The 25,560-nt window shown below is 40.7% G+C and overlaps 1 protein-coding gene across 1 annotated transcript in view; it reads left to right on the forward strand.

The window, feature by feature from the left end:
* Positions 1–25,560, forward strand: part of Pxdnl (peroxidasin like) — a 454,066-nt gene that overhangs the window by 347,618 nt on the left and 80,888 nt on the right. Inside the window, exons 13-16 of the mRNA XM_026394395.2 lie at positions 11,269–11,381; positions 13,983–14,139; positions 22,962–23,070; positions 25,206–25,363. Of these exons, the coding sequence (XP_026250180.2) occupies positions 11,269–11,381; positions 13,983–14,139; positions 22,962–23,070; positions 25,206–25,363 (537 nt within the window). The remainder of the gene's footprint in view (positions 1–11,268; positions 11,382–13,982; positions 14,140–22,961; positions 23,071–25,205; positions 25,364–25,560) is intronic.

Raw genomic sequence — 25,560 nt, forward strand, 5'->3', positions numbered from 1 at the left:
AGGGGAATAGCTGGGTCAAATGGTGGTTCCATTCCCAGCTTTCCGAGAAATCTCCATACTGCTTTCCAAATTGGCTGCACCAATTTGCAGTCCCACCAGCAATGAACAAGAGTGCCCTTTTCCCCGCATCCTCTCCAGCACTTATTGTTGTTTGACTTCCTAATGGCTGCCAGTCTTACTGGAGTGAGATGGTATCTTAGGGTAGTTTTGATTTGCATTTCTCTGACTGCTAGCGATGGTGAGCATTTTTTCATGTACTTGTTGATTGATTGTATGTCCTCCTCTGAGAAGTGTCTGTTCAGGTCCTTGGCCCATTTATTGATTGGGTTATTTGTTATCTTATTGTCTAATTTTTTGAGTTCTTTGTATATTCTGGTTATTAGGGCTCTATCTGAAGTGTGTGGAGTAAAGATTTGTTCCCAGGATGTAGGCTCCCTATTTATCTCTCTTATTGTTTCTTTTGCTGAGAAAAAACTTTTTAGTTTGAGTAAGTCCCATTTGTTGATTCTATTTGTTAACTCTAGCGCTATGGGTGTCCTATTGAGGAATTTGGAGCCCGATCCCACAGCGTGTAGATCATAACCAACTTTTTCTTCTATCAGATGCCGTGTCTCTGATTTAATATCAAGCTCCTTGATCCATTTTGAGTTAACTTTTGTGCACGGCGAGAGATAGGGATTCAGATTCATTTTGGTGCAAATGGATTTCCAGTTTTCCCAGCACCATTTGTTGAAGATGCTATCCTTCCTCCATTGCATGCTTTTAGCCCCTTTATCAAAAATAAGATAGTTGTAGTTTTGTGGATTGGTTACTGTGTCCTCTATTCTGTACCATTGGTCCACCCTCCTGTTTTGGTACCAGTACCATGCTGTTTTTGTTACTATTGCTCTGTAGTATAGCTTGAAGTCTGGTATCGCTATACCGCCTGATTCACACTTCCTGCTTAGTATTGTTTTTGCTATTCTGGGTCTTTTATTATTCCATATGAATTTCATGATTCTTTTATCTATTTCTACAAGATATGCTGTTGGGATTTTGATTGGCATTGCATTGAACTTATAGAGAACTTTTGGTAATATCGCCATTTTGATGATGTTAGTTCTGCCTATCCATGAGCAGGGTATGTTTTTCCATCTTCTAAGGTCTTCTTCTATGTCTTTCTTTAGGGTTCTGTAATTTTCATTGTATAAATCTTTCACCTCTTTAGTTAGGTTGATTCCCAAGTATTTTATTTTTTGGGGGGATATTGTGAATGGAGTAGTTGTCCTCATTTCCGTTTCAGAGGATTTGTCGCTCATATACAGGAACGCCTTTGATTTATGCGTGTTGATCTTATATCCTGCCACTTTGCTGAATTCATTTATTAGCTCTAATAGCTTCTTTGTAGACCCTTTTGGGTCTGCTAGGTATAGAATCATATCATCTGCAAATAGTGATAATTTAAGTTCTTCTTTTCCTATTTTTATGCCTTTAATTTCTTTTGACTGTCTAATTGCTCTGGCCAGTGTTTCGAGGACTATGTTGAACAGAAGTGGTGAGAGAGGGCATCCCTGTCTTGTACCAGATCTTAGAGGGAATGCCTTCAATTTTTCTCCATTCAGAATGATGCTGGCCTGTGGCTTATCATAGATTGCTTTTACAATGTTGAGGTATGATCCTGTTATCCCTAATTTTTCTAGCGTTTTGAACATAAAGGGATGCTGTACTTTGTCGAATGCTTTCTCTGCATCTATTGAGATGATCATATGGTTCTTATTTTTAAGTCTATTGATGTGGTGAATAACATTTATTGATTTCCGTATATTAAACCAGCCTTGCATCCCAGGGATGAATCCTACTTGATCATGATGTATAATTTTTTTGATATGTATTTGAATCCGATTCGCCAGAATTTTATTGAGGATTTTTGCGTCAAGGTTCATTAGAGATATTGGTCTGTAGTTTTCCTTCTTTGATGTGTCTTTGTCTGGTTTCGGAATCAGGGTGATGTTGGCGTCGTAGAATGAATTTGGAAGTTCTCCCTCTTTTTCTATTTCCTGAAATAGCTTGAAAAGTATTGGTGTTAGTTCCTCTTTAAAGGTTTTGTAAAACTCTGCTGTATACCCATCCGGTCCTGGGCTTTTCTTAGTTGGTAGTCTTTTGATGGTTTCTTCTATTTCCTCTATTGTTATTGGTCTGTTTAGGTTGTCTATATCCTCCTGGCTCAATCTGGGCAGATCATAGGACTCAAGGAATTTATCTATGCCTTCACTATCTTCTATTTTATTGGAGTATAAGGATTCAAAGTAATTTCTGATTATCTTCTGTATTTCTGAAGTGTCTGTTGTGATATTGCCTTTTTCATCCCGTATGCTAGTAATTTGGGTTCTCTCTCTTCTTCTCTTCGTTAGCATGGCTAAGGGTCTGTCAATTTTATTTATTTTTTCAAAGAACCAACTTTTAGTTTTGTCAATTTTTTCAATTGTTTCTTTTGTTTCAATTTCATTAATTTCAGCTCTGATTTTAATTATTTCTTGCCTTCTACTTCTTTTGCTGTTGTTTTGCTCTTCTTTTTCTAGGATTTTGAGATGAAGTATGAGATCATTTATTTGTTGGTTTTTTCTTTTTTTGAGGAATGAACTCCAAGCAATGAATTTTCCTCTTAGAACTGCTTTCAATGTGTCCCATAGATTCCGATATGTTGTGTCTGTGTTTTCATTTAACTCTAGGAATTTTTTAATTTCCTCCTTGATGTCTTCTAAAACCCATTGATCACTCAGCAACCTATTGTTCATTCTCCAGGTGATGCTTGCTTTTTCCTTTCTTCTTTTATCATTGATTTTCAGTTTCATTCCATTATGATCAGATAAGATGCATGGTATTATCTCTACCCCTTTGTATTGTCTAAGAGTTGCCCTGTGACATAGTATATGGTCTATTTTTGAGAAGGTTCCATGTGCTGCTGAGAAAAAAGTGTAGCTACTTGATGTTGGGTGGTATAGTCTATATATGTCAATTAAGTCTAGGTTGTTAATTGTGTTATTGAGTTCTATAGTTTCCTTATTTAACTTTTGTTTGGAAGATCTGTCCAGTGGTGAGAGAGGTGTGTTGAAGTCTCCCATGATTATTGTATGTTGGTCTATTAGACTCTTGAACTTGAGAAGAGTTTGCTTGATGAATACAGCTGCACCATTATTTGGGGCATATATATTTATGATTGTTATGTCTTGTTGGTGTATGGTTCCCTTGAGCAGTATGAAGTGTCCTTCTATATCCCTTTTGATTAGCTTTGGCTTGAAATCTATTTTATTAGATATGAGTATGGACACTCCTGCTTGTTTCCGCGGTCCATATGAGTGATATGATTTTTCCCAACCTTTCACCTTCAGTCTATGTATATCTTTTCCTATCAAATGCGTCTCCTGTAGACAGCATATTGTTGGGTCTTGTTTTTTGATCCATTCTACTAGCCTGTGTCTCTTAATTGGTGAGTTTAAGCCATTAACATTTAGGGTTATTATTGAGATATGGTTTGTTCTTCTATCCATATTTGTTTATTGATGTTACTAAACCTGATTTGTTATCCTCTTTGACTACTTTCCCCCCTTTACTGTCCTACCTCCCATTGTTGGTTTTCAATGTTGTTTTCCATTTCCTCTTCCTGTAATGTTTTGCCAAGGATTTTTTGAAGAGATGGTTTTCTAGCTGCGAATTCTTTTAACTTTTGTTTATTGTGGAAGGTTTTAATTTCATCTTCTAACCTGAAGCTTAATTTCGCCGGATACACGATTCTTGGTTGGAGCCCATTGTCTTTCAGTGTTTGAAATATGTTATTCCAGGATCTTCTAGCTTTCAGAGTCTGTGTTGAGAGATCAGCTGTTATCCTGATTGGTTTACCCCTAAATGTAATCTGCTTTCTTTCTCTTGCAGCTTTTAAAATTCTCTCCTTATTCTGTATGTTGGACATCTTCATTATAATGTGTCTAGGTGTGGATCTCTTATGATTTTGCACATTCGGCGTCCTGTAGGCTTCTAGGATTTGGGATTCTGTCTCAATCTTCAATTCTGGGAAGTTTTCTCGTATTATTTCACTGAATAGACTGTTTATTCCTTTGGAATGGAGCTCTGTGCCTTCCTGTATCCCAATGACTCTTAAATTTGGTCTTTTGATATTGTCCCATAATTCTTGGATGTTCTGCTCATGGTTTCTTAGCAGACTTGCTGAGCTGTCTATGTTCTTTTCCAGTTGAAATACTTTGTCTTCATTGTCTGATGTTCTCTCTTCTAAGTGATCTACTCTGCTGGTAGTATTCTCAATTGAGTTTTTAAGTTGGTTTATTGTTTCCTGCATTTCTAGAATTTCAATTTGTTTGTTTTTTATTACCTCTATCTCCCTGTGAAATTGATCTTTGACTTCCTGGATTTGTTTGTCAATGTGATCTTTCATTGTCTGATTTTGCTGTCTCATGTCTTCCTTGAGACTCCAGATCATCTGAAGCATATATATCCTGAACTCTTTATCTGATATTCCATCTGTTGCAGCTATTACCTCTTCTAAAGTTGAGTTGACCTGCATTGCTTGTGGTCCTTTCTTTCCTTGTCTTTTCATACTGCCCGCGTTTCTTTCTGCTTGGTGCAACTGTTGTGTTTTGAAATTTACCCCCTATTTATTTATGTTGCTCTTGTATACTTGAAAAGTCTCCCTTGCAGGTGCGGGCGGCGGCTGTGCCCCTACTCCAATTGGGGTGACGTGTCTATCACGCTGGCGGCTCTCTGGGCCTGTTCCGGGAGTGGAAGGCGGCTCTGCTCTGTCCCTATTCCAATTGGGGTGTCGTGACTACAATGCTGGCAGATCGCTGGGCCTCTTCCGGGCGTGGGCGGTGGGCTTGGCTGGCGGGATTCCACCTAATGGCAGTCCCTAACCTCCCTGCTTGCTAATTAATGGCTTCTCTGAGGCGCCACGCCTTCTGTAGCTGCGGGGCAGGCCGCGCGAATCAGTTGGCCTGGATCTCCGGGGTCCTGCTGCTGGCTGTTTTGATGTTACAAGCTGTTGGAGAGTGGTGGTATATCCTTCAGCTTTCCCAGATGGTGGCCACTGACTGCCTGGATGGAGTGTCCGCTGTTTTGATGTTGCACTCTGAAGGAGAGTGGCGGTGTATCCTTCAGCTTTCCCGGATGGTGGCCGCTGACTGCCTCGGTGGAGTGTCCGCTGTGGGGGATGGGACTGTACCGCTTTCTTCCCCTTCTGAGAACCCGAGCTCGGCCCAAGGGTCCGTGTGGGCTTGGCTGGTGGGATTCCACCTAATGGCCTTCCCTAACCTCCCTGCTTGCCAATTAATGGCTTCACTGAGGCGCCACGCCTTCTGTAGCCGCAGGGCAGGCCACGCGAATCAGTTGGCCTGGCTCTCCGGGCCCTGCTGCAGGCTGCTGGGATCCCTGGCACTCTATCACTTTGATTTTTTCTGCTTGCCCCTCCCCCAGCGCTGGCTAGCCAGGTTTCCTTTTGGCTGCTACTGGGAGGAGGGTTTGGAGGTCAGGTGTCTCTGGTTTCCCCCTAGCCTGTATGGAGGCTCAGCTTGATACTCCCTCTCCCGGCAAGCCTAGGAGAGATTTTATGCGAATTCCCGCTGTCTGGGGGGTGAGCTGAATGACACCGACCTGTTTTGATGTCGCACTCTGAAGGAGAGTGGCGGTGTATCCTTCAGCTTTCCCGGATGGTGGCCACTGACTGGCTCGGCGGAGTGTCCGCTGTGGGGGATGGGACTGTACCGCTTCCTTCCCCTTCTGAGAACCCGTGCTCGGCCCAAGGGTCCGTGTGGGCTTGGCTGGTGGGATTCCACCTAATGGCCTTCCCTAACCTCCCTGCTTGCCAATTAATGGCTTCACTGAGGCGCCACGCCTTCTGTAGCCGCAGGGCAGGCCACGCGAATCAGTTGGCCTGGCTCTCCGGGCCCTGCTGCAGGCTGCTGGGATCCCTGGCACTCTATCACTTTGATTTTTTCTGCTTGCCCCTCCCCCAGCGCTGGCTAGCCAGGTTTCCTTTTGGCTGCTACTGGGAGGAGGGGTTGGAGGTCAGGTGTCTCTGGTTTCCCCCTAGCCTGTATGGAGGCTCAGCTTGATACTCCCTCTCCCGGCAAGCCTAGGAGAGATTTTATGCGAATTCCCGCTGTCTGGGGGGTGAGCTGAATGACACCGACCTGTTTTGATGTCGCACTCTGAAGGAGAGTGGCGGTGTATCCTTCAGCTTTCCCGGATGGTGGCCGCTGACTGGCTCGGCGGAGTGTCCGCTGTGGGGGATGGGACTGTACCGCTTCCTTCCCCTTCTGAGAACCCGTGCTCGGCCCAAGGGTCCGTGTGGGCTTGGCTGGTGGGATTCCACCTAATGGCCTTCCCTAACCTCCCTGCTTGCCAATTAATGGCTTCACTGAGGCGCCACGCCTTCTGTAGCCGCAGGGCAGGCCACGCGAATCAGTTGGCCTGGCTCTCCGGGCCCTGCTGCAGGCTGCTGGGATCCCTGGCACTCTATCACTTTGATTTTTTCTGCTTGCCCCTCCCCCAGCGTTGGCTAGCCAGGTTTCCTTTTGGCTGCTACTGGGAGGAGGGGTTGGAGGTCAGGTGTCTCTGGTTTCCCCCTAGCCTGTATGGAGGCTCAGCTTGATACTCCCTCTCCCGGCAAGCCTAGGAGAGATTTTATGCGAATTCCCGCTGTCTGGGGGGTGAGCTGAATGACACCGACCTGTTTTGATGTCGCACTCTGAAGGAGAGTGGCGGTGTATCCTTCAGCTTTCCCGGATGGTGGCCGCTGACTGGCTCGGCGGAGTGTCCGCAGTGGGGGATGGGACTGTACCGCTTCCTTCCCCTTCTGAGAACCCGTGCTCGGCCCAAGGGTCCGTGTGGGCTTGGCTGGTGGGATTCCACCTAATGGCCTTCCCTAACCTCCCTGCTTGCCAATTAATGGCTTCACTGAGGCGCCACGCCTTCTGTAGCCGCAGGGCAGGCCACGCGAATCAGTTGGCCTGGCTCTCCGGGCCCTGCTGCAGGCTGCTGGGATCCCTGGCACTCTATCACTTTGATTTTTTCTGCTTGCCCCTCCCCCAGCGCTGGCTAGCCAGGTTTCCTTTTGGCTGCTACTGGGAGGAGGGGTTGGAGGTCAGGTGTCTCTGGTTTCCCCCTAGCCTGTATGGAGGCTCAGCTTGATACTCCCTCTCCCGGCAAGCCTAGGAGAGATTTTATGCGAATTCCCGCTGTCTGGGGGGTGAGCTGAATGACACCGACCTGTTTTGATGTCGCACTCTGAAGGAGAGTGGCGGTGTATCCTTCAGCTTTCCCGGATGGTGGCCGCTGACTGGCTCGGCGGAGTGTCCGCAGTGGGGGATGGGACTGTACCGCTTCCTTCCCCTTCTGAGAACCCGTGCTCGGCCCAAGGGTCCGTGTGGGCTTGGCTGGTGGGATTCCACCTAATGGCCTTCCCTAACCTCCCTGCTTGCCAATTAATGGCTTCACTGAGGCGCCACGCCTTCTGTAGCCGCAGGGCAGGCCACGCGAATCAGTTGGCCTGGCTCTCCGGGCCCTGCTGCAGGCTGCTGGGATCCCTGGCACTCTATCACTTTGATTTTTTCTGCTTGCCCCTCCCCCAGCGCTGGCTAGCCAGGTTTCCTTTTGGCTGCTACTGGGAGGAGGGGTTGGAGGTCAGGTGTCTCTGGTTTCCCCCTAGCCTGTATGGAGGCTCAGCTTGATACTCCCTCTCCCGGCAAGCCTAGGAGAGATTTTATGCGAATTCCCGCTGTCTGGGGGGTGAGCTGAATGACACCGACCTGTTTTGATGTCGCACTCTGAAGGAGAGTGGCGGTGTATCCTTCAGCTTTCCCGGATGGTGGCCACTGACTGGCTCGGCGGAGTGTCCGCTGTGGGGGATGGGACTGTACCGCTTCCTTCCCCTTCTGAGAACCCGTGCTCGGCCCAAGGGTCCGTGTGGGCTTGGCTGGTGGGATTCCACCTAATGGCCTTCCCTAACCTCCCTGCTTGCCAATTAATGGCTTCACTGAGGCGCCACGCCTTCTGTAGCCGCAGGGCAGGCCACGCGAATCAGTTGGCCTGGCTCTCCGGGCCCTGCTGCAGGCTGCTGGGATCCCTGGCACTCTATCACTTTGATTTTTTCTGCTTGCCCCTCCCCCAGCGCTGGCTAGCCAGGTTTCCTTTTGGCTGCTACTGGGAGGAGGGGTTGGAGGTCAGGTGTCTCTGGTTTCCCCCTAGCCTGTATGGAGGCTCAGCTTGATACTCCCTCTCCCGGCAAGCCTAGGAGAGATTTTATGCGAATTCCCGCTGTCTGGGGGGTGAGCTGAATGACACCGACCTGTTTTGATGTCGCACTCTGAAGGAGAGTGGCGGTGTATCCTTCAGCTTTCCCGGATGGTGGCCGCTGACTGGCTCGGCGGAGTGTCCGCTGTGGGGGATGGGACTGTACCGCTTCCTTCCCCTTCTGAGAACCCGTGCTCGGCCCAAGGGTCCGTGTGGGCTTGGCTGGTGGGATTCCACCTAATGGCCTTCCCTAACCTCCCTGCTTGCCAATTAATGGCTTCACTGAGGCGCCACGCCTTCTGTAGCCGCAGGGCAGGCCACGCGAATCAGTTGGCCTGGCTCTCCGGGCCCTGCTGCAGGCTGCTGGGATCCCTGGCACTCTATCACTTTGATTTTTTCTGCTTGCCCCTCCCCCAGCGCTGGCTAGCCAGGTTTCCTTTTGGCTGCTACTGGGAGGAGGGGTTGGAGGTCAGGTGTCTCTGGTTTCCCCCTAGCCTGTATGGAGGCTCAGCTTGATACTCCCTCTCCCGGCAAGCCTAGGAGAGATTTTATGCGAATTCCCGCTGTCTGGGGGGTGAGCTGAATGACACCGACCTGTTTTGATGTCGCACTCTGAAGGAGAGTGGCGGTGTATCCTTCAGCTTTCCCGGATGGTGGCCGCTGACTGGCTCGGCGGAGTGTCCGCTGTGGGGGATGGGACTGTACCGCTTCCTTCCCCTTCTGAGAACCCGTGCTCGGCCCAAGGGTCCGTGTGGGCTTGGCTGGTGGGATTCCACCTAATGGCCTTCCCTAACCTCCCTGCTTGCCAATTAATGGCTTCACTGAGGCGCCACGCCTTCTGTAGCCGCAGGGCAGGCCACGCGAATCAGTTGGCCTGGCTCTCCGGGCCCTGCTGCAGGCTGCTGGGATCCCTGGCACTCTATCACTTTGATTTTTTCTGCTTGCCCCTCCCCCAGCGCTGGCTAGCCAGGTTTCCTTTTGGCTGCTACTGGGAGGAGGGGTTGGAGGTCAGGTGTCTCTGGTTTCCCCCTAGCCTGTATGGAGGCTCAGCTTGATACTCCCTCTCCCGGCAAGCCTAGGAGAGATTTTATGCGAATTCCCGCTGTCTGGGGGGTGAGCTGAATGACACCGACCTGTTTTGATGTCGCACTCTGAAGGAGAGTGGCGGTGTATCCTTCAGCTTTCCCGGATGGTGGCCGCTGACTGGCTCGGCGGAGTGTCCGCTGTGGGGGATGGGACTGTACCGCTTCCTTCCCCTTCTGAGAACCCGTGCTCGGCCCAAGGGTCCGTGTGGGCTTGGCTGGTGGGATTCCACCTAATGGCCTTCCCTAACCTCCCTGCTTGCCAATTAATGGCTTCACTGAGGCGCCACGCCTTCTGTAGCCGCAGGGCAGGCCACGCGAATCAGTTGGCCTGGCTCTCCGGGCCCTGCTGCAGGCTGCTGGGATCCCTGGCACTCTATCACTTTGATTTTTTCTGCTTGCCCCTCCCCCAGCGCTGGCTAGCCAGGTTTCCTTTTGGCTGCTACTGGGAGGAGGGGTTGGAGGTCAGGTGTCTCTGGTTTCCCCCTAGCCTGTATGGAGGCTCAGCTTGATACTCCCTCTCCCGGCAAGCCTAGGAGAGATTTTATGCGAATTCCCGCTGTCTGGGGGGTGAGCTGAATGACACCGACCTGTTTTGATGTCGCACTCTGAAGGAGAGTGGCGGTGTATCCTTCAGCTTTCCCGGATGGTGGCCGCTGACTGGCTCGGCGGAGTGTCCGCAGTGGGGGATGGGACTGTACCGCTTCCTTCCCCTTCTGAGAACCCGTGCTCGGCCCAAGGGTCCGTGTGGGCTTGGCTGGTGGGATTCCACCTAATGGCCTTCCCTAACCTCCCTGCTTGCCAATTAATGGCTTCACTGAGGCGCCACGCCTTCTGTAGCCGCAGGGCAGGCCACGCGAATCAGTTGGCCTGGCTCTCCGGGCCCTGCTGCAGGCTGCTGGGATCCCTGGCACTCTATCACTTTGATTTTTTCTCTATATATAGTCTTTAATATTTTAGGATTAATACCAAGGCGTGCTATATGGTGGTTCCATGCCTAGCTGTTTGAGGAAACTCCATACTGATTTCCATAGTGTTTGTACTAATTTACCATGCCACCAACAGGGTAAAGTGTCCCTTTTTCTCCACATCCTCTTCAGCATTTATCATTGCTTGCATTCTTGATGATTGCCATTTCTGACTGGAGTGAGATGAAATCTCAGCGTAATTTTGATTTGCATTTTTTTGGGGGAGGAGGAGTTTTTAAAGATTGTAAATCCAATTTCCTTGCTCATTGTGGGAGCTATTTTAATCATCTAGTTCCTATTAATTGAGTTGAGATGGTCTGTGCTTTCCGAGGGAAAAATAATTCTACTTTAAAAAGGCATCCTTTTACATTAGCCAGCAATAAAATTTGATGTTAACTGTTGGGCTGGGGATGTGGCTCAAGCGGTAACATGCTCGCCTGGCATGCGCGGGGCGCTGGGTTCAATCCTCAGCACCACATAAAAATAAAAGATGATGTTTCCACCGAAAACTAAAAAAATAAATATTAAAAAAAAGCGCTCTCTCTCTCTCTCTCTCTCTCTCTCTCTCTCTCTCTCTCTCTCTCTCTCTTTTAAAAAAAAATTTGATGTTAACTGTGTAACTTGCTTTTAGGTTTACCAAAAGATATTGAGAAAGAATAATGAAAACCCTTGCATCCACTCCTCAGCCGAAGAAATAAAGTATTGCAAATGTGGCTAACACTTGTGTGCTTTCCTCTTCTTTTATTCCTGCTCTGTCCTCTGTCCTAATTATCACCAGCCTGGGTTTGGTTTTTATTATTCCCCTAGATGACCAAGTAAATTGACTTTTTAAAACTAACGTGGACAACCAATTTAGCATTTATATTTATACTGTTTGATGGGGTTGGCACATATTGACTAAAATGATACCGACAGGATGTTATCTTGGCTCATTCCTACAGCTCTCCCAGTGTTTACTCGACTTCCTCAGGATGCAAGGGTAGATGTTGGGAAGAATATAAACATTTCGTGTCATGCTCAAGGAGAACCGCAGCCTATAATTACTTGGAGTAAGGTAAGATCTCAACTAAAACTTCTGTAATATTAAAAACATCGACAGGTGTATTGACCCACTGAAACCCAGACGATGATTCTCATACAGATTTATTACTGTTGTGATTTTTGCTAGCAGGCGATACTTTTCATGCTGCAGTAGGTTTATTTCTTGATTCTTCTTTTTTTAAGTCACTGAATCTGATTTTGGCTCAGGGTTTTGATAAAAATTTTGTCCTTCCTCATTTGCTTGGTGATAAAAACTTCATAAGCGTAACTAAGTTCCTTGAAGAAAAAATTGTTTTGCCACATATAAATTAAGCATTGTCGTGGCTATCCAGAAACCATTGTAAATTAATAACTCTGAAATGCATGAAAACTAGATCGTTAGCTGAAAACAAGAAAGGAATAAAAAATCCTGATATTAAAGGGACATGTCAAAAAAAAGCACTTCTAAAGGTTGAAAATATGAATGGCTTTAAAGAAATAATAGATCTTTATTTATCTATCTTATTTCTTTTGGTTCTTTGAGCTATAGTCTTGCACACAATTGCTTCTTCCATTTTAGGTTTTTCATCACAATGAAATGATTTGTCTCAGATTTCAATGTTCTTAAAAAATCAATGAAGGTGTACACACTTGAATGACAGGTTTTATGGAAAAGTGTGACAAAATGTGAAATTTGTGAAAGATCACAGAACTGTGTTTACTAAAACCACTTAGTTTATTTTTGTTTGTATCAAATGGCAACAAAGCCACCTATTTTTGCTGGCTCTCTTCTTTTGTACTATAGCTGAGCATCGGGTGAGGTTCTCCATGAAGAGTAAGTTCGGTGCCTCGAATTGAGCTTCTGTCCTCTCACATAGTCTTGAGTATTTTTTTGTGAGACAGAAATCTCACTATGTTCCCTGGCCTGGCCTTAAGCAACACCTACCTCTGCCTTAGCCTCCTGGTAGCTGGCATGTGCCACCATGCCAGTGTAAACTCTTTTTTTGATTTAATACTGTCTGTCCAAATGTTTTAATACTAACACAAGAACTGTGGAAAATATATATTTTTTGTCAGTATAAAGCCTTATCTGACATTTTACTAAATGCTTCATTATCTAATGATACCAGCAAAATATCTCAAAGTCCACCTTTTGGAAGGTAGGCTCTAATCACATATCGATGGGGTGCTACTCTATGCCAGACAATTTACATATACTATCCCATTTCATCTTCATAACAATCTTCCTCAGTTCAAAAGTTTGGAAAGGGTACGAGTTAGGATACCTTTCAAATAAGTAGATAAGGGATTTACTGGAAAGCTATCTGATTGCTCATACTCTAAGCAAAAAGCACAGAGCTGGGAGTTCTGGTACTAAGTGAGAAGAAGGCAGGGGAAAAGAGTGAATTTGGAAAGAAGATGCAATGGTGGTCCAGCCAAAAGAAGGGAAGGGGAAAGACTACTGGGGCCCCGCACCTAGGCCATCTGGTCTCCTCAGATGTGCCCTGTGTAGGATCTCTTTCCAGCAGCTCTTCCATCAGGTAGGTCCTGTCCTCTCTTCTACTTCCTTTCACTGCCTAGCCTGAGTTACCATCTGCCTGTCACCTTGGACTTGTTTCCTAGCATTGTCCCAAGATAGCTGCACAAATCTGAAAATGTATAAGACATTCTCAGACTGTAACCTTTATGGTTACTCTCTGGCCCGTTGGCCATTACTGGAGTATGAATTCTTTTGAAAAATAAAATCTCTCTTGTCTTTAGTTTCATGAGAGTTTTTTGGAGAGGGGCAAGATAATGGTATCTCTACTGCCATCTCTGAAAGCCAATATCTTTTTCTTTTTAAAATTAACATCATAATGATGATGGACATTTAAAAATAAAATTCTTTATTTTATTTTTTGGGTACTCAATCACTGAGCCACATCCCCAGCCTATTTTGTATTTTATTTAGAGACAAGGTCTCACTGAGTTGCTTAGTACATTGATTTTGCTGAGGCTGGCTTTGAACTCATGATCCTCCTGCCTCAGCCTCCTGAGCTGTTGGGATTATAGGAGTGTGCTACCGCACCTGGCAATAAATTCTCAATAATTAGTAGAGAATGCACTTTAATAGTAGTTTATATAAAATTAGTTACTTGTATCTTCTTAATGTATATTTTTTTAACTGGGAAATACAGTCATCTATATACCAGTGCAGCTATACAAAATGTGTATAGGGAAGTCAAAAATGAGGAAACATTTTGATGTTTTCAGGTGGTGGATTTGTGAGCATTTTTCTCCTTAAAATCATGTTCTTATTTTTATTGTCAGAATTGTCTTTTAGAAGTAAGCAGGTTGTTAATACTTTGTATATATCCATCTATTAAGTGATGGTTTTAAGATAATCACATGCTAAATAATACACTACTGAACTTATGAGTGTCATATTTATTTTAATTAGAAGACAAACAGCACTTTTGGGAATCTCTTTCTTCTCTTTGTTCTATTTATTTGATACCCCCTATAGGGCCTGATACATGGCAGGCACTCAGTAAATATTTGTTGAACAAATGGAGACTACATCAAATGAAGTGTCAATATTTACTTTTTAAGGACCCACGCTTTCTCCTAATGACAACCCTTTTTTACTTGGTAGGCAGGTATACAGATTACTGAGAGTGGTAAATTCCATATTGACAGTGGAGGCACACTGACCATCTACGACGCAGGCCAGGCTGACCAAGGAAGATACGAATGCTTGGCTCGGAATTCATTTGGCCTTGTTGGGGCAAACATGTTTCTTACAGTCACTGGTAGGTATTTAGAGATCCCATTTACAACAACCAAATAAATATGTTTGCACAGCTTCTTGTAATCCTGGTTCATCTTATTACTCATGTTCCTTTTTGCATTCTTTCTACCCAAATGTGTTAAAAATCAAATCAAAGCTATCCTATTATTTTAAAGTTTAAACTCTGTTAGTGAATATGAAACAAAAACCATTATGCCAAAGGAGCATAACCAGCAAGGATTTGCCAATGTGTCTCACGTTATCTTGGAAGTTGGCAATTATGGAATGTAAGATGTGCTCATTGCCAAAATGTGGAGCGAAAGATTGAAGCATAACACGGAATTTAATGTGTCTGTTACTCTGGCCTAGTATATCCTAGATTAAAATAAAAAGTTAACCAAACGGCTAAGTAAGCTTTGCTACCATCATATGCCTGGAAGCATTTATTACTGGCCCAAACAAGTGGTATTGCTTTCTACATTTTATCATCATCCTGGTTAAATGGGCTTGCTATAACCTTTTGCTGGTTGGTTTTATATCATGTTTTTAAAAAAATTGCTCCCTATAGCTTTATAAAAAAATAGAATACCCCCCTTTCATTGGTTCAGTTCAAATTGGAAGAGAGAGAGAATACTTGTAGGCTAATTTGAGTACAGGGAACTGGAGGCTCAGATGTGGTTATGCAAATAGAAACAAACTGTGATGAAGGGGTTTGGAATGTTGTCTGCAAAGAGGAAGCAATCCAGAGAAACACATGTCTTCTTGTAGGAGTTGACATCCAAGTTTTTTTCTTTTCTTTCTTTTTCTTTGAAAGTGAGTTTAGGAACTTTTCCTGTACTGAAAAATAGTGGTTAAAATAAAAACTTCAGTTATAAGTTGCTACAGTGCTGTTTTGGGCTTTGTCAATCATTCAGTTTCCTTATAAATGGCCCAATTTCATAAATATGGTTTTGCATTTATTTCTCTCTTTTTTCCTAGCCCTTATGGGTGTATAAGAGAGATTGGGTAACTCTTTCATTCTAAATATAAGCCTGATTAAAAAGAGATTATCAAATCCTATCCTTAAATATGTTTCTATTTTTCTATTAAATCAGTAGTCTCATATCCTTCCACTAAAATATTCTTTTGAGATATTAAATTTCTGAGCATTTCATCTGTCTGAATACTGTATGCAAAACATATATTTTCATTAGTGACACATTAGTTTTCATGCATTTATTGTATGGTAAAAATGTACTAACTATAGAATATTATTTTGAAAATTGTAAAAAATGTAATTTAGTAACCAAAAACCATTTAGTCTAACAGAGTAAGAAATTCTTTATTGTTTATAGTTTCTGAATACTACAAAATCTTAGTCTCACTCTGATGTTATTCTCTGAGTTCATGTTTTTCCTGATTTAAAATCTTTGGTAGTTGTATTTCTTCTTATAAATTTATGGAGTTTTCTTTCTGCTCTTCAACTATTTACGAGACCCGCAAAAAGAATGTCCTTGAGGTATTTTGGAAAAGAGCCATCATAGCATTTAAAGTAACATTGCTATCTTCACAGATGTTAGAGATCTATCCATTAAACAAACATTTTTCTGTATCTGTCTCTGTTTTGCTTCATCACACATACAAAAGACTCTAATTGCAGTGAAAAAGCATTTTAGAATCTCTAAAATAAGAATTGCAGTTAATTGACAGAAATTTAACTAAGCATCATTTAATATATTTATAGTTACATATGCATATTTCATATAACTATCATTTAATATATAATATATATTTTAATTTATATAACAATATATTATATATAATTATATATGATTTGTGTAAAATGATGGTTAGTTAGAACATCATTTAATATGTACACATACTTTATATATGTACATGTGTATGTGTGTTTCAGTCAGTTTTTCACACTGTGATCAAAAGAAATAACAAGAACAATTTAAGGGAAGGAATAGTTTATCTGGGGCTCATGATTTCAGAGGTCTCAGTCCATAGATGGTTGGCTCCTTTGCTCTGGGCCCAAGGTGTAGCAGAACATCATGGTAGAGGAGTGTGGTAGAGGAAAGTAGCTTAGGACATGGTCACCAAGGACAAATATACACCCTGAAAGCACATCCCAAAGATACAGCTCCTCTAGCCACACCTACCTGCCTATGGCTACCACCAAGCTAATCCCTATCAGGGGATTAATACATTGATCAAGTTAAAACTCTTATAACCCAATCCCTTCACCTTTAAACTTTCTTGCATTTTCTCACACATAAGCTTTTAGGGAACACCAAATATCTAAACCATACACATACACATACACACACACACACACACAAAAAAAAAATTATTCAGATTAAAATGTGTTAATTAATCTATCAGATTTTAAAACAGCAATAAATAACATTCATCAATATTCTGTTCTACTGTGCAAAAAAATAAAAAAAATTAAAAACCCAGAAAATCAGGTTATAGGATTATAATAACACAATACAAAAGAAGTTATTCAACCAATATATATGTGTATATTTTGCTCTGGGGACATATATATCAATGTTAGGGGAAATTACTTTAGGTCTGCATTTCATAACACATAAATTTCATGATAGTATTTTTTTATATATAAAGGGAAGGAATGATAAAATAATATAAATTTGAATTTTAAAAAATTTAAGACAAGGAGTAATGTGTTTGCTTATAAAATCCAAATTAGGCTGGGTGTGATGACACATACCTGTAATATCAGTGTCTTTGGAGGCTGAGGCAGGAGGATCACAAGTTCAAAGCTAGTCTCAGCAACTTAGCAAGGCCTTGAGCAACTTAGAGTGTCCCTGTCTCTAAATAAAAACATTAAAAAGGGCTGGGAATGTGGCTCAGTATTTAAGAGCACATGGGTTCAATCCCTTGTACAAAAAACAAAACAAATAAACCCCCAATTATCAAGAGAAGGGAAACATATAATATAAAATATACTGATAAAGCATTTTATGGCTTAGACCCTCTCATTTACTAGGTCTTTGTAATGAAAAGGAAAAATGCATGCATTGTAGATTTGTCCAATCTTGCTTCCCCCACTTAACAGTTATGAAATGCTGGAACTCTGCTGTGTAAAAAGTGATACAGAGTATCACATGCTTTGAGTTTCTATTCAGCATTGGGGAAAATAGCCATAAGAAGTAATCCCAAATGATAAAAAGTACATAGTAACATTCTAGATATTATTTATAAAATGTGAATGTTACAGACTGATGTCCACAGCAAGGTATTTATTAATTGTTTTATGATACTGGAGCTTGAACCCAGGGCCTTATGCTTGCTAAACAAGCACTCTACGCTGAGCTATACTCCCATCCCTTTTAACATTTATTTTATTTTTTATTTTGAGATAGCATCCCACTAAGTTGCTGAGGCTGTTATTGATTCTGAGCCTCTTGTAGTTGAGTTACAGGTGTATGCTACCAAGACCATTGTAGGGCATTTATGATAGCAAACGAACAAAAAACAGAGAGGGAAAGTTTCCATGGTTGCAATTTTTTTCAGGAAATTCATTTTTTCCCCTTAAGATTTAATAGTTTTTTAAAAAATATTTATTATTTGTGTATTATGTATGTATTATTAGTTTTAGGTGGATATATTAGTTTGTTTTTATGTAGTGCTGAGGATCAAACCCAGTGCCTCATTCATGGTAGGTGAGCACTCTACCACTGAGCCATCACCCCAGCCCCAAGATTTAATAGTTTTTTAAAAAATAATTTAAACAGATTTGGGTAGTCTGTAAGGCTAATACAGTATTTTCTAGAACCTTTTTGTTTAGGGTATCCTCAGATACTTATACTGGCAAATATTATTTGTGTCTGCACACTTCTTTTTCTTTGCCTAGATAATATTTGGCATCTGAGTGCTACTCATTTTATTTTAGACACAAAGGAAAAAAAAAAGTCTTCTGTTCAAGAGCAATTTACTTTAACATCTCCTTTCTAAATCGGCATAATGACATACTCAGTCAAACTGACAGCAAAGACATTTATATTGAACACTGAAAGTGTGACATGGTGGGAGTAAGTTATCAGACTTTCCTGATCTCAGGCACTCTGGATAACTTCTTCACCCATAATTGGGATTCATTTTCTTATTTTTTAAAAAAGGCAGATTTGTCACCTCTCGAGTCCTTTTTGATTCATTATTTCTGTTTCTCAAGTAGACCAAAATATACAATAGTAATAAGGAGGTAGTTTACAATATATCTACACGATAGAATTCTTACTATTGAGACCTTGAAATCATCCAATAAATGTTAGTTAAAATATTTATTAGTGAAAAATGCAAAGGTGAAACTGAGTCTATTAAATGAAAAATTTGGAGCACAAATAAATAACATGCAAACTGTTCTAAATTATATAAAAATAAATTTAAACTTAAGCAATGCTGTCATCTCTGAAATTTGGGGTTTCATACCTTAATTGTCTATGGCACATTTTCTATTGATGGACCCACAGTTTCTCCCTCTTCTTTCATCCCTCATTTTCTTCACATCTCTTAATTATCAATTTTAGTCACCATTAGTGTGAGCAGTAAGACTGAGGAGCTCCTCCTGATTTCTTCTCCTTTCTGTCCTTTACCCCAACTACCATGTCTTCCACTTTTTCCTCCCAATATTTGTATCTTCTTTCTTTTTTAAAATTTTTTCTGTGGGGATTGAACCCAGGGCCGTGCATGCTAGGTAAATTCTTTACCATGAGCTACTTCCCCAACTCTACTTCTCTTCTTTGCATGGCTTCTTCCTCAATAGCTCTTCCTCTCACCATTTCTTTTCTTTTCTTTTCTTTTCTTTTCTTTTCTTTTCTTTTCTTTTCTTTTCTTTTCTTTTCTTTTCTTTCTTTCTTTCTTTCTTTCTTTCTTTCTTTCTTTCTTTCTTTCTTTCTTTCTTTTCTTTCTTTCTTTCTTCTTTCATTTTTTGTATTGAAGTTGAACCCAGGAGTGCTTAACTACTGAACCCCAGTCTCAGCCCAGTTTATTTTTGATTTAGAGACAGGGTCTCTCTAAGTTGCTTAGGGCCTTGCTAAGTTGCTGAGGCTGGCTTTGAACTTGTGATCCTCCTGCCTCAGGTTTCCTAGCCACTGGGATTACAGGCATGTGACACCGCTCCTGGCCATTCTATCACCATTTCTAATTTAGACTTTTGTTTTTAACTCTCTAATTGGTCTTCCTACCTATGATATTTTCTACTGCAATTAAATTCTTAATTCAGTCACTTATTGTTGAACTAAATTGAATGAGGATTTAAGGTTACCTTAGTTGACTTTAAGTCTGTGGGGCCCTTTCTATTAAGTTAATTACATGAGCTTTATGGAACTCATAAAGATGTTACCAATAAAATAACATTTATCATTTATTGGGCATTTTATCATGTGTTCTAATGCTATTTACTAATTAACTTATTTGATTTTTGTGGATTATTGTTATTTTTTTAAAACTCTGAATGACTAATTCACTGACCATTTCACACTTGAATCCCAACTTTTGTCATTATGTAGAGAAATTCTCTTTTTATAAGCCACTGAAGGTGTTGCATAGTAAAGAGTGGACTTAAAGGTATCAGAAATACTAGCTATATGCACTCAAGCATGTTAATGAATTGAAATTGAGAATTGAATCATTTAAAATTACTATTTTACTCTACTTGTTAACTTACTTGTTAGTTCACATATTAATTAAGAGGTGCACGACAATCTTGTTTTCCTGTCCAAACTTTTACAGTGGATGAGGAGATATTTCTGTGAACACCATCATCTGGTTAGTATCCATACGCATACATTTTTTAAAACCTTTAACCAAAATCATTTTCTATATATTTTATATAGAAAGCCTATAAAGAAAGCACATTTATATCCTCAGGTTAGCCACATGTTTCTCAAAATTTTAACATTAAATTTCAGCAGCAGTAAGTTGCATTTCCAGATTTTCAGTGTTGTAGCGTTTGGACAGTTTTTTTTTTTTTTTTTAGAAATTATAAGGAAAACTGACAATTAAAATAAAAGTCATAATCCAAACACAAAAACCTTAAAAAACCGTAGATGGTACCTTTCCTTTTCCAGGGGAGATCTCCAAGGTGGTGAACCTGTTTGTGTGTTTAATGATGCAGTGACAGGCAGCGCAGTTAGGGCTCCTGAAAGAGAATGATTTTGCTCAGACAGTCGATTCACATTAATATCATTTAACGTGCTCTGGTTTCCTGGGACAGCCCTCACAGTTTTGGGGTTATTCTTTTAGGGGAAGGAAGATCAAGTGTGATAAGGTGTATTTTAGTTAAGATAGTTGCATTATCTGGCTAGTTTTCTCCCCAGGGGAGAAAGAAAATATAAAAAGTACTTACGAACCTCACTGGCAATTGTGAAAGAAACATGGCCTTTATTGAGAGCTAGGCATTTTGGAGTGAGATTGACTGAGTTTGACTGCAGAAGCTGTCCCTCTTCTGGGTTCAGTCCCCAAATCACCCAGAACCAGGCTTTTGGTATGTGGATACAAGAGCAGTGAGTGACTGTGCAGCCAGCTCCCCTTTCCTGAAAGGACTCAGTTTTACCATTTGATTTTACCATCTGTGGGGATGATGGAGTCTCAGAGGTACATGGATAAGATCGAAAGTTAGATGCTCATTTGAACAACTTCAAGCATGTATTTATTTCATACATCTACCAAGGTCTTTTCCTCATATGCATTAAGCCTGAGATTTAACAAAGAATTAACCATCAATTATGGAGATATATGTTATAGTTTACATTAGCTTACATTGAGCATTCTTTTTGGCACTCATTGGTGTCTACATCCAGTGAATTCAAAGTGAACCGTGATATTTCATGTGATATTCCCTATCATATACCCACTACATTCTTCTTGCCCACATTTCTGTAGCTGTAAAATATATTTTCCTAAATTCCTTCCATGCAAAGTTGCAATGAACGTTCTCATAACGACCCTTATAGATTTGAATTATAATTTCTCTGGACATATGTTTGGGCCTGGAATTGGTGTAGGAAAGGATGTATGCACATATACGTTTTACTAATTACAAACAAAAAAGTCTCTAAATAAAATCTCTAAAATAGAGGTGTCTGTTCTACAGAATCACCAGTATCCTGAGGATTTCTATGTACACACTCCTGTCAAAATGCAGTGCTAACAAGTTCTAAAATTTTTTCTAGTGTAAGAATAAAATATTAATTGACACTTTAAAGTTATTTTTTATGTTTACATATAGTATATCCTTAACTTTTGGGGCTTTCCTCTTTTATAACCTGCTTGTGTGTACTTGTTTTTCTTAGTGTACTATAAGATTTCCTTGTATGAAATGGAATATTAATTCTGTGTTAGATTTAGAATTTACAAATATTATCAACCACTGTGTCCTTTGTTTTTTAGTTTTATTTGTTCATGTTTTTTTTCTAAAATAAATGTTTGATTTCATATCATTGAGCTAACCAGTTCTTGTCTTTCTCTCTTTTTTTTTTTTTTTTCCATTTGTCTTTACCTCATACATTGTTGGTCCAGGGTTAATTTCTTATTTTTTTTTTCAGACTTAGAAAAGACAATGGTGACTATCTAGATTCTCAATATTGTGGTAATCCCAAAATGTCAGAATTGGACTGACCGTATAGCCATCTGCTTAGAGCCACTGCACATAATCTAGTTCACCAAGAATGGCTTTCAGCAGAATGCTTGATTTGATTGTCCTCCTTTATAATATCTCTGTGCCATTGACATTTTTTTTTCTTAAACTAGTTTTGTGTTAGTGGTCTTCTTAAGACAACTAAATCAATCTAGTGTGTATACATAGTCAAAATACAAGACTTTTCTTACATGCAGAAGTAGAATGCTTATAGACCCATTCCTTTCAAAATATATGAGCCTAAATATGTATAATACACACATGTATAGAGAGATAGACACATGCAATACTTTTATATTATAGTACAAACTTTAGTTTAGGCTTATATTAGTTACTGTATTATACATTCCTTTTGATAATATGTAGAATATATACTTTTCTATTACTATTTTAAACTTTTCATCTCTTATTTTCCCTCAATGATATCATTTTCAAACTCAAGTTTTGAAGTATCTTTACTTTGGTTGTCAATATTTAACAGTGTTTAAAAGTTGCTTTAATTGTATCATATAAATTTTTATTTTACTTTCAATATTTCAAAAATAAACTAAATACTATGGATTTGCTAGATTATTTCTCTTATATGAGTTAGATATTTATTCATAATCATTTTCATTTAGTACTTATTCCTTTAAGATAAGCCTCTAAAACCATCATTGACAGAAGATTCAATATGTTCAACTCTAAGTGAACAACTTCCTTTGTGGTATTCAGCTTTGCAGAATTCTCACATGTTAGAGAGCTGTAGAAACAGCAAGGATTATTTTTATTGAAGAGTTCAGTACTTGCTTTAAGAAACCTCTATGGGGATTTGATGCTATGTACTTTGTTTTAATGTTTAATATTAAAGCAAGGTGGTTGAAGAGATAGCTGTTTCAGACCTTCCCTAAGATGACAAATTGCTAGCAAGCGTGGATCCCATTTGAATTGATGTTGTAAAAAAAGAAAATATTTCACACAGCTTTACTGTATTTTGGAATGCTTTAATTTCCTGAATAACATTGTTATTGTTAGTGGAGACTTTTCTTCAAGGATAATCACCTACTTCTCTGCAATGAACATTATCCTATAGATATTGTATACCGTTTTTATTGGCTTAAAAGTTTTCATTTCAAAAATGTAATGCCATTTACAGCATATCATTCCTAACTTCAAGGTCTGTTTGATCTTTTTAATCATGGAATTGATTTTCAAAGCAATACAGGTTAAACAAGCTGGCGATGACTTTGTTGAATCATCTATTCTTGACGCGGTACAGAGGGTTGACAGTGCAATTAACTCCACACGAAGACATTTGTTTTCACAGTAAGAATTAATATTATTTTGATTGTAAAAATTGTTTTCATTTCTGTTCTGCCCGGTTTTTATAATTTCCATATACTATAACAGGTAGGATGTGTAAGATTGCCAGAATGCTTTTAGTTCTTGTGTACATGCCACCCTCTGTTCTAGCCATCAATTTTTGATTCAGACTCCAAGAGACGGAAATTTTTCCCATGGAGTAAAAATGGCATTAATTTATGCCACAGATCCATTTCTAACAGTCTGACAAAAGATGTCAAGACAAAAAAAATCTGGTATGTCTGCATTCACCAGATAATACCAGACCACTACTCCTATGGCCTGTGGATTGAGAGTGATTTTCAAGATGAACACACTCAGTCAGGTGCTGGTACCCCACAGGTAAAAACTTGGTTAAGGAAATTGGCATTTTGCTTCATTTTAATTGAACTGGAAAGTGTTTAGATTTCTGAAACTTTTCAATCCCATAAATTACTTTGTGTTGGCAACAATGAAATATGGTTAATACATTAACATTTTTTAAGAAAAAAAACATAAGTATTGTTTTCATAATCATAGTATACGTACAGTATTTTTAGTTGTTGATCAAAAAGGGACAGTTTAAAATCCCTTAATCAGGTACTACTCAAACTCCTTGCATATCCACAAACAATATAGCTTATGGTCACAGACTCCCGTTTGAAAGCCATCCTGACCATTTATATTTCTATTATTGTTCCTCATCTGTTACTTTGTGTCTGGGTAATCTTGGGCAAGTGACCTGACATCTTTGTATCTCACGTTTTTTGCCTGTAAAATCGGGAAGTCAATAGGATCTGCTGTAAGAGTGTGCTTGCTTGTGTGCTTCAGTAGGAGCACTGAAAAAATACAGATAAAATGCTTCAACATTACCCGGTACACACAGAGTGCTTAATTAAAGTGAGTTATTAGTATCATTACTATTATTCTATGATCTCAAGTTGTTATGATTCAAGACAACAGAGGGTGACATGTGCCTTGGTTGACCAAATCTCTAAAACAGTTTGCTTCGTAATCTTAGGGACTTTAATAGTATTTTTAGCTTATTTCATTTCTTCAAATGTGCATAAACCACTATTGTATGCTGGTCAGCAGGCTTGGTACTTGGGATACAAAGATGAATAGGGCATTGCGTGGGTGAGCTTTTTGTCTTTATGAGAGAATACCGAAATAAAAGGAGAAAAGGTTTATTTTGGCTTATGGTTTCAGAGGTTTCATTCCATGGTTGCTTGACCCTGTCATTTTAGACCTGGGGAAAAGCTGAGTATCACTGGTGGGTGTACATCATAAGGAAAATCTGCTTACCTCATGATGGCTGGGAAGTGAAAGAGAAGGAGGAAAGGGTCCAGTACACCCTTCAAGGTCATACCTCAATGACCTCACTTCCTCCCATTAGGCACCACTTCCTAAAATGTCTACCACCTCCCAATAGTGTCATAGGCAGGGATCAAGCCTTCAGCACGTGAGGGTTTCAGCGACATTTAAGATCTGAATCATAACAGGCACCATTTCATCCCTAACCCAGTTCTTTCTTTAGTAGGGAAGACAACATGTCAGCAATTTAAGTACATCTTGCTGAGTACATAACAAACATCTGAAGGGATACAGAAGTAATAGAGAAGAGGGAGTGATAGCTTGTCAGAGCCATCAGGGAGACTGTACCAAGAGAGTGATGCCTGAGCAGGATTCTAAAGGCCAGGGGGAACTTTCAGACAGTTACATTTGGGGAAGGAGAAGACGGCAATGACCAAGATCCAAAAACTGAGAACGTGGTTCACTGTTTCAAAAGGTTTATTGAGTACCCTGGAACTCACACATGGACTTCTTACGTTTATCACTACCACCACAGATGTTGCTTTTTTATCAACAGATATTGTTTAAATCATTAATTTATTTAAAATATAGTTATTGAGTTCGACACTGTAACTGGCACTTAGGATTCAGGGGTTAAAAAAAGAAAAATAACCTACAGCTAGCCTGCAAAGTTCATATTCCAGCGGTGGATATTTTATTCTTCTTTAACTTTTGGCAAAAATCTTCTTAAGTGCCCAGCCTATGGGAGCATCATAGAGTCTACAGTTTTGCCTTCCAAAGAGACATATGTGTTTTGTCATTTGCAGAAAACCTCACACTCCCAGTGATCTGCTGGCTCAATTTCGTTACCCAAATGACCCATTTACTGTGGAGACAGCAAGAGCAGGGGAAATTTTTGAACATACACTGCAGCTGATCCAGGACCGTGTGAAGCAGGGGCTGACGGTTGATCTGGAAGGCAGAGGTCAGTGTGGAGCCCTTCTGTTCTAAGCATGCTCTCCACAGCACAGCACAACTGGACATCACTTTGGCAATGAATGTGAACTTTCCTCTCCAGAACATCCTATGACTTCAAAATTAATTTACTTACCACTTTAAGTAAATGCAGATTTTTCCTCATGGGAACTGTAATTCAAAAGTAAGGATGATAAATACATATGC

This window comes from Urocitellus parryii, chromosome 7 (assembly GCF_045843805.1).
Source record: "Urocitellus parryii isolate mUroPar1 chromosome 7, mUroPar1.hap1, whole genome shotgun sequence".
NCBI classification, from domain to species: Eukaryota; Metazoa; Chordata; class Mammalia; order Rodentia; family Sciuridae; genus Urocitellus; species Urocitellus parryii.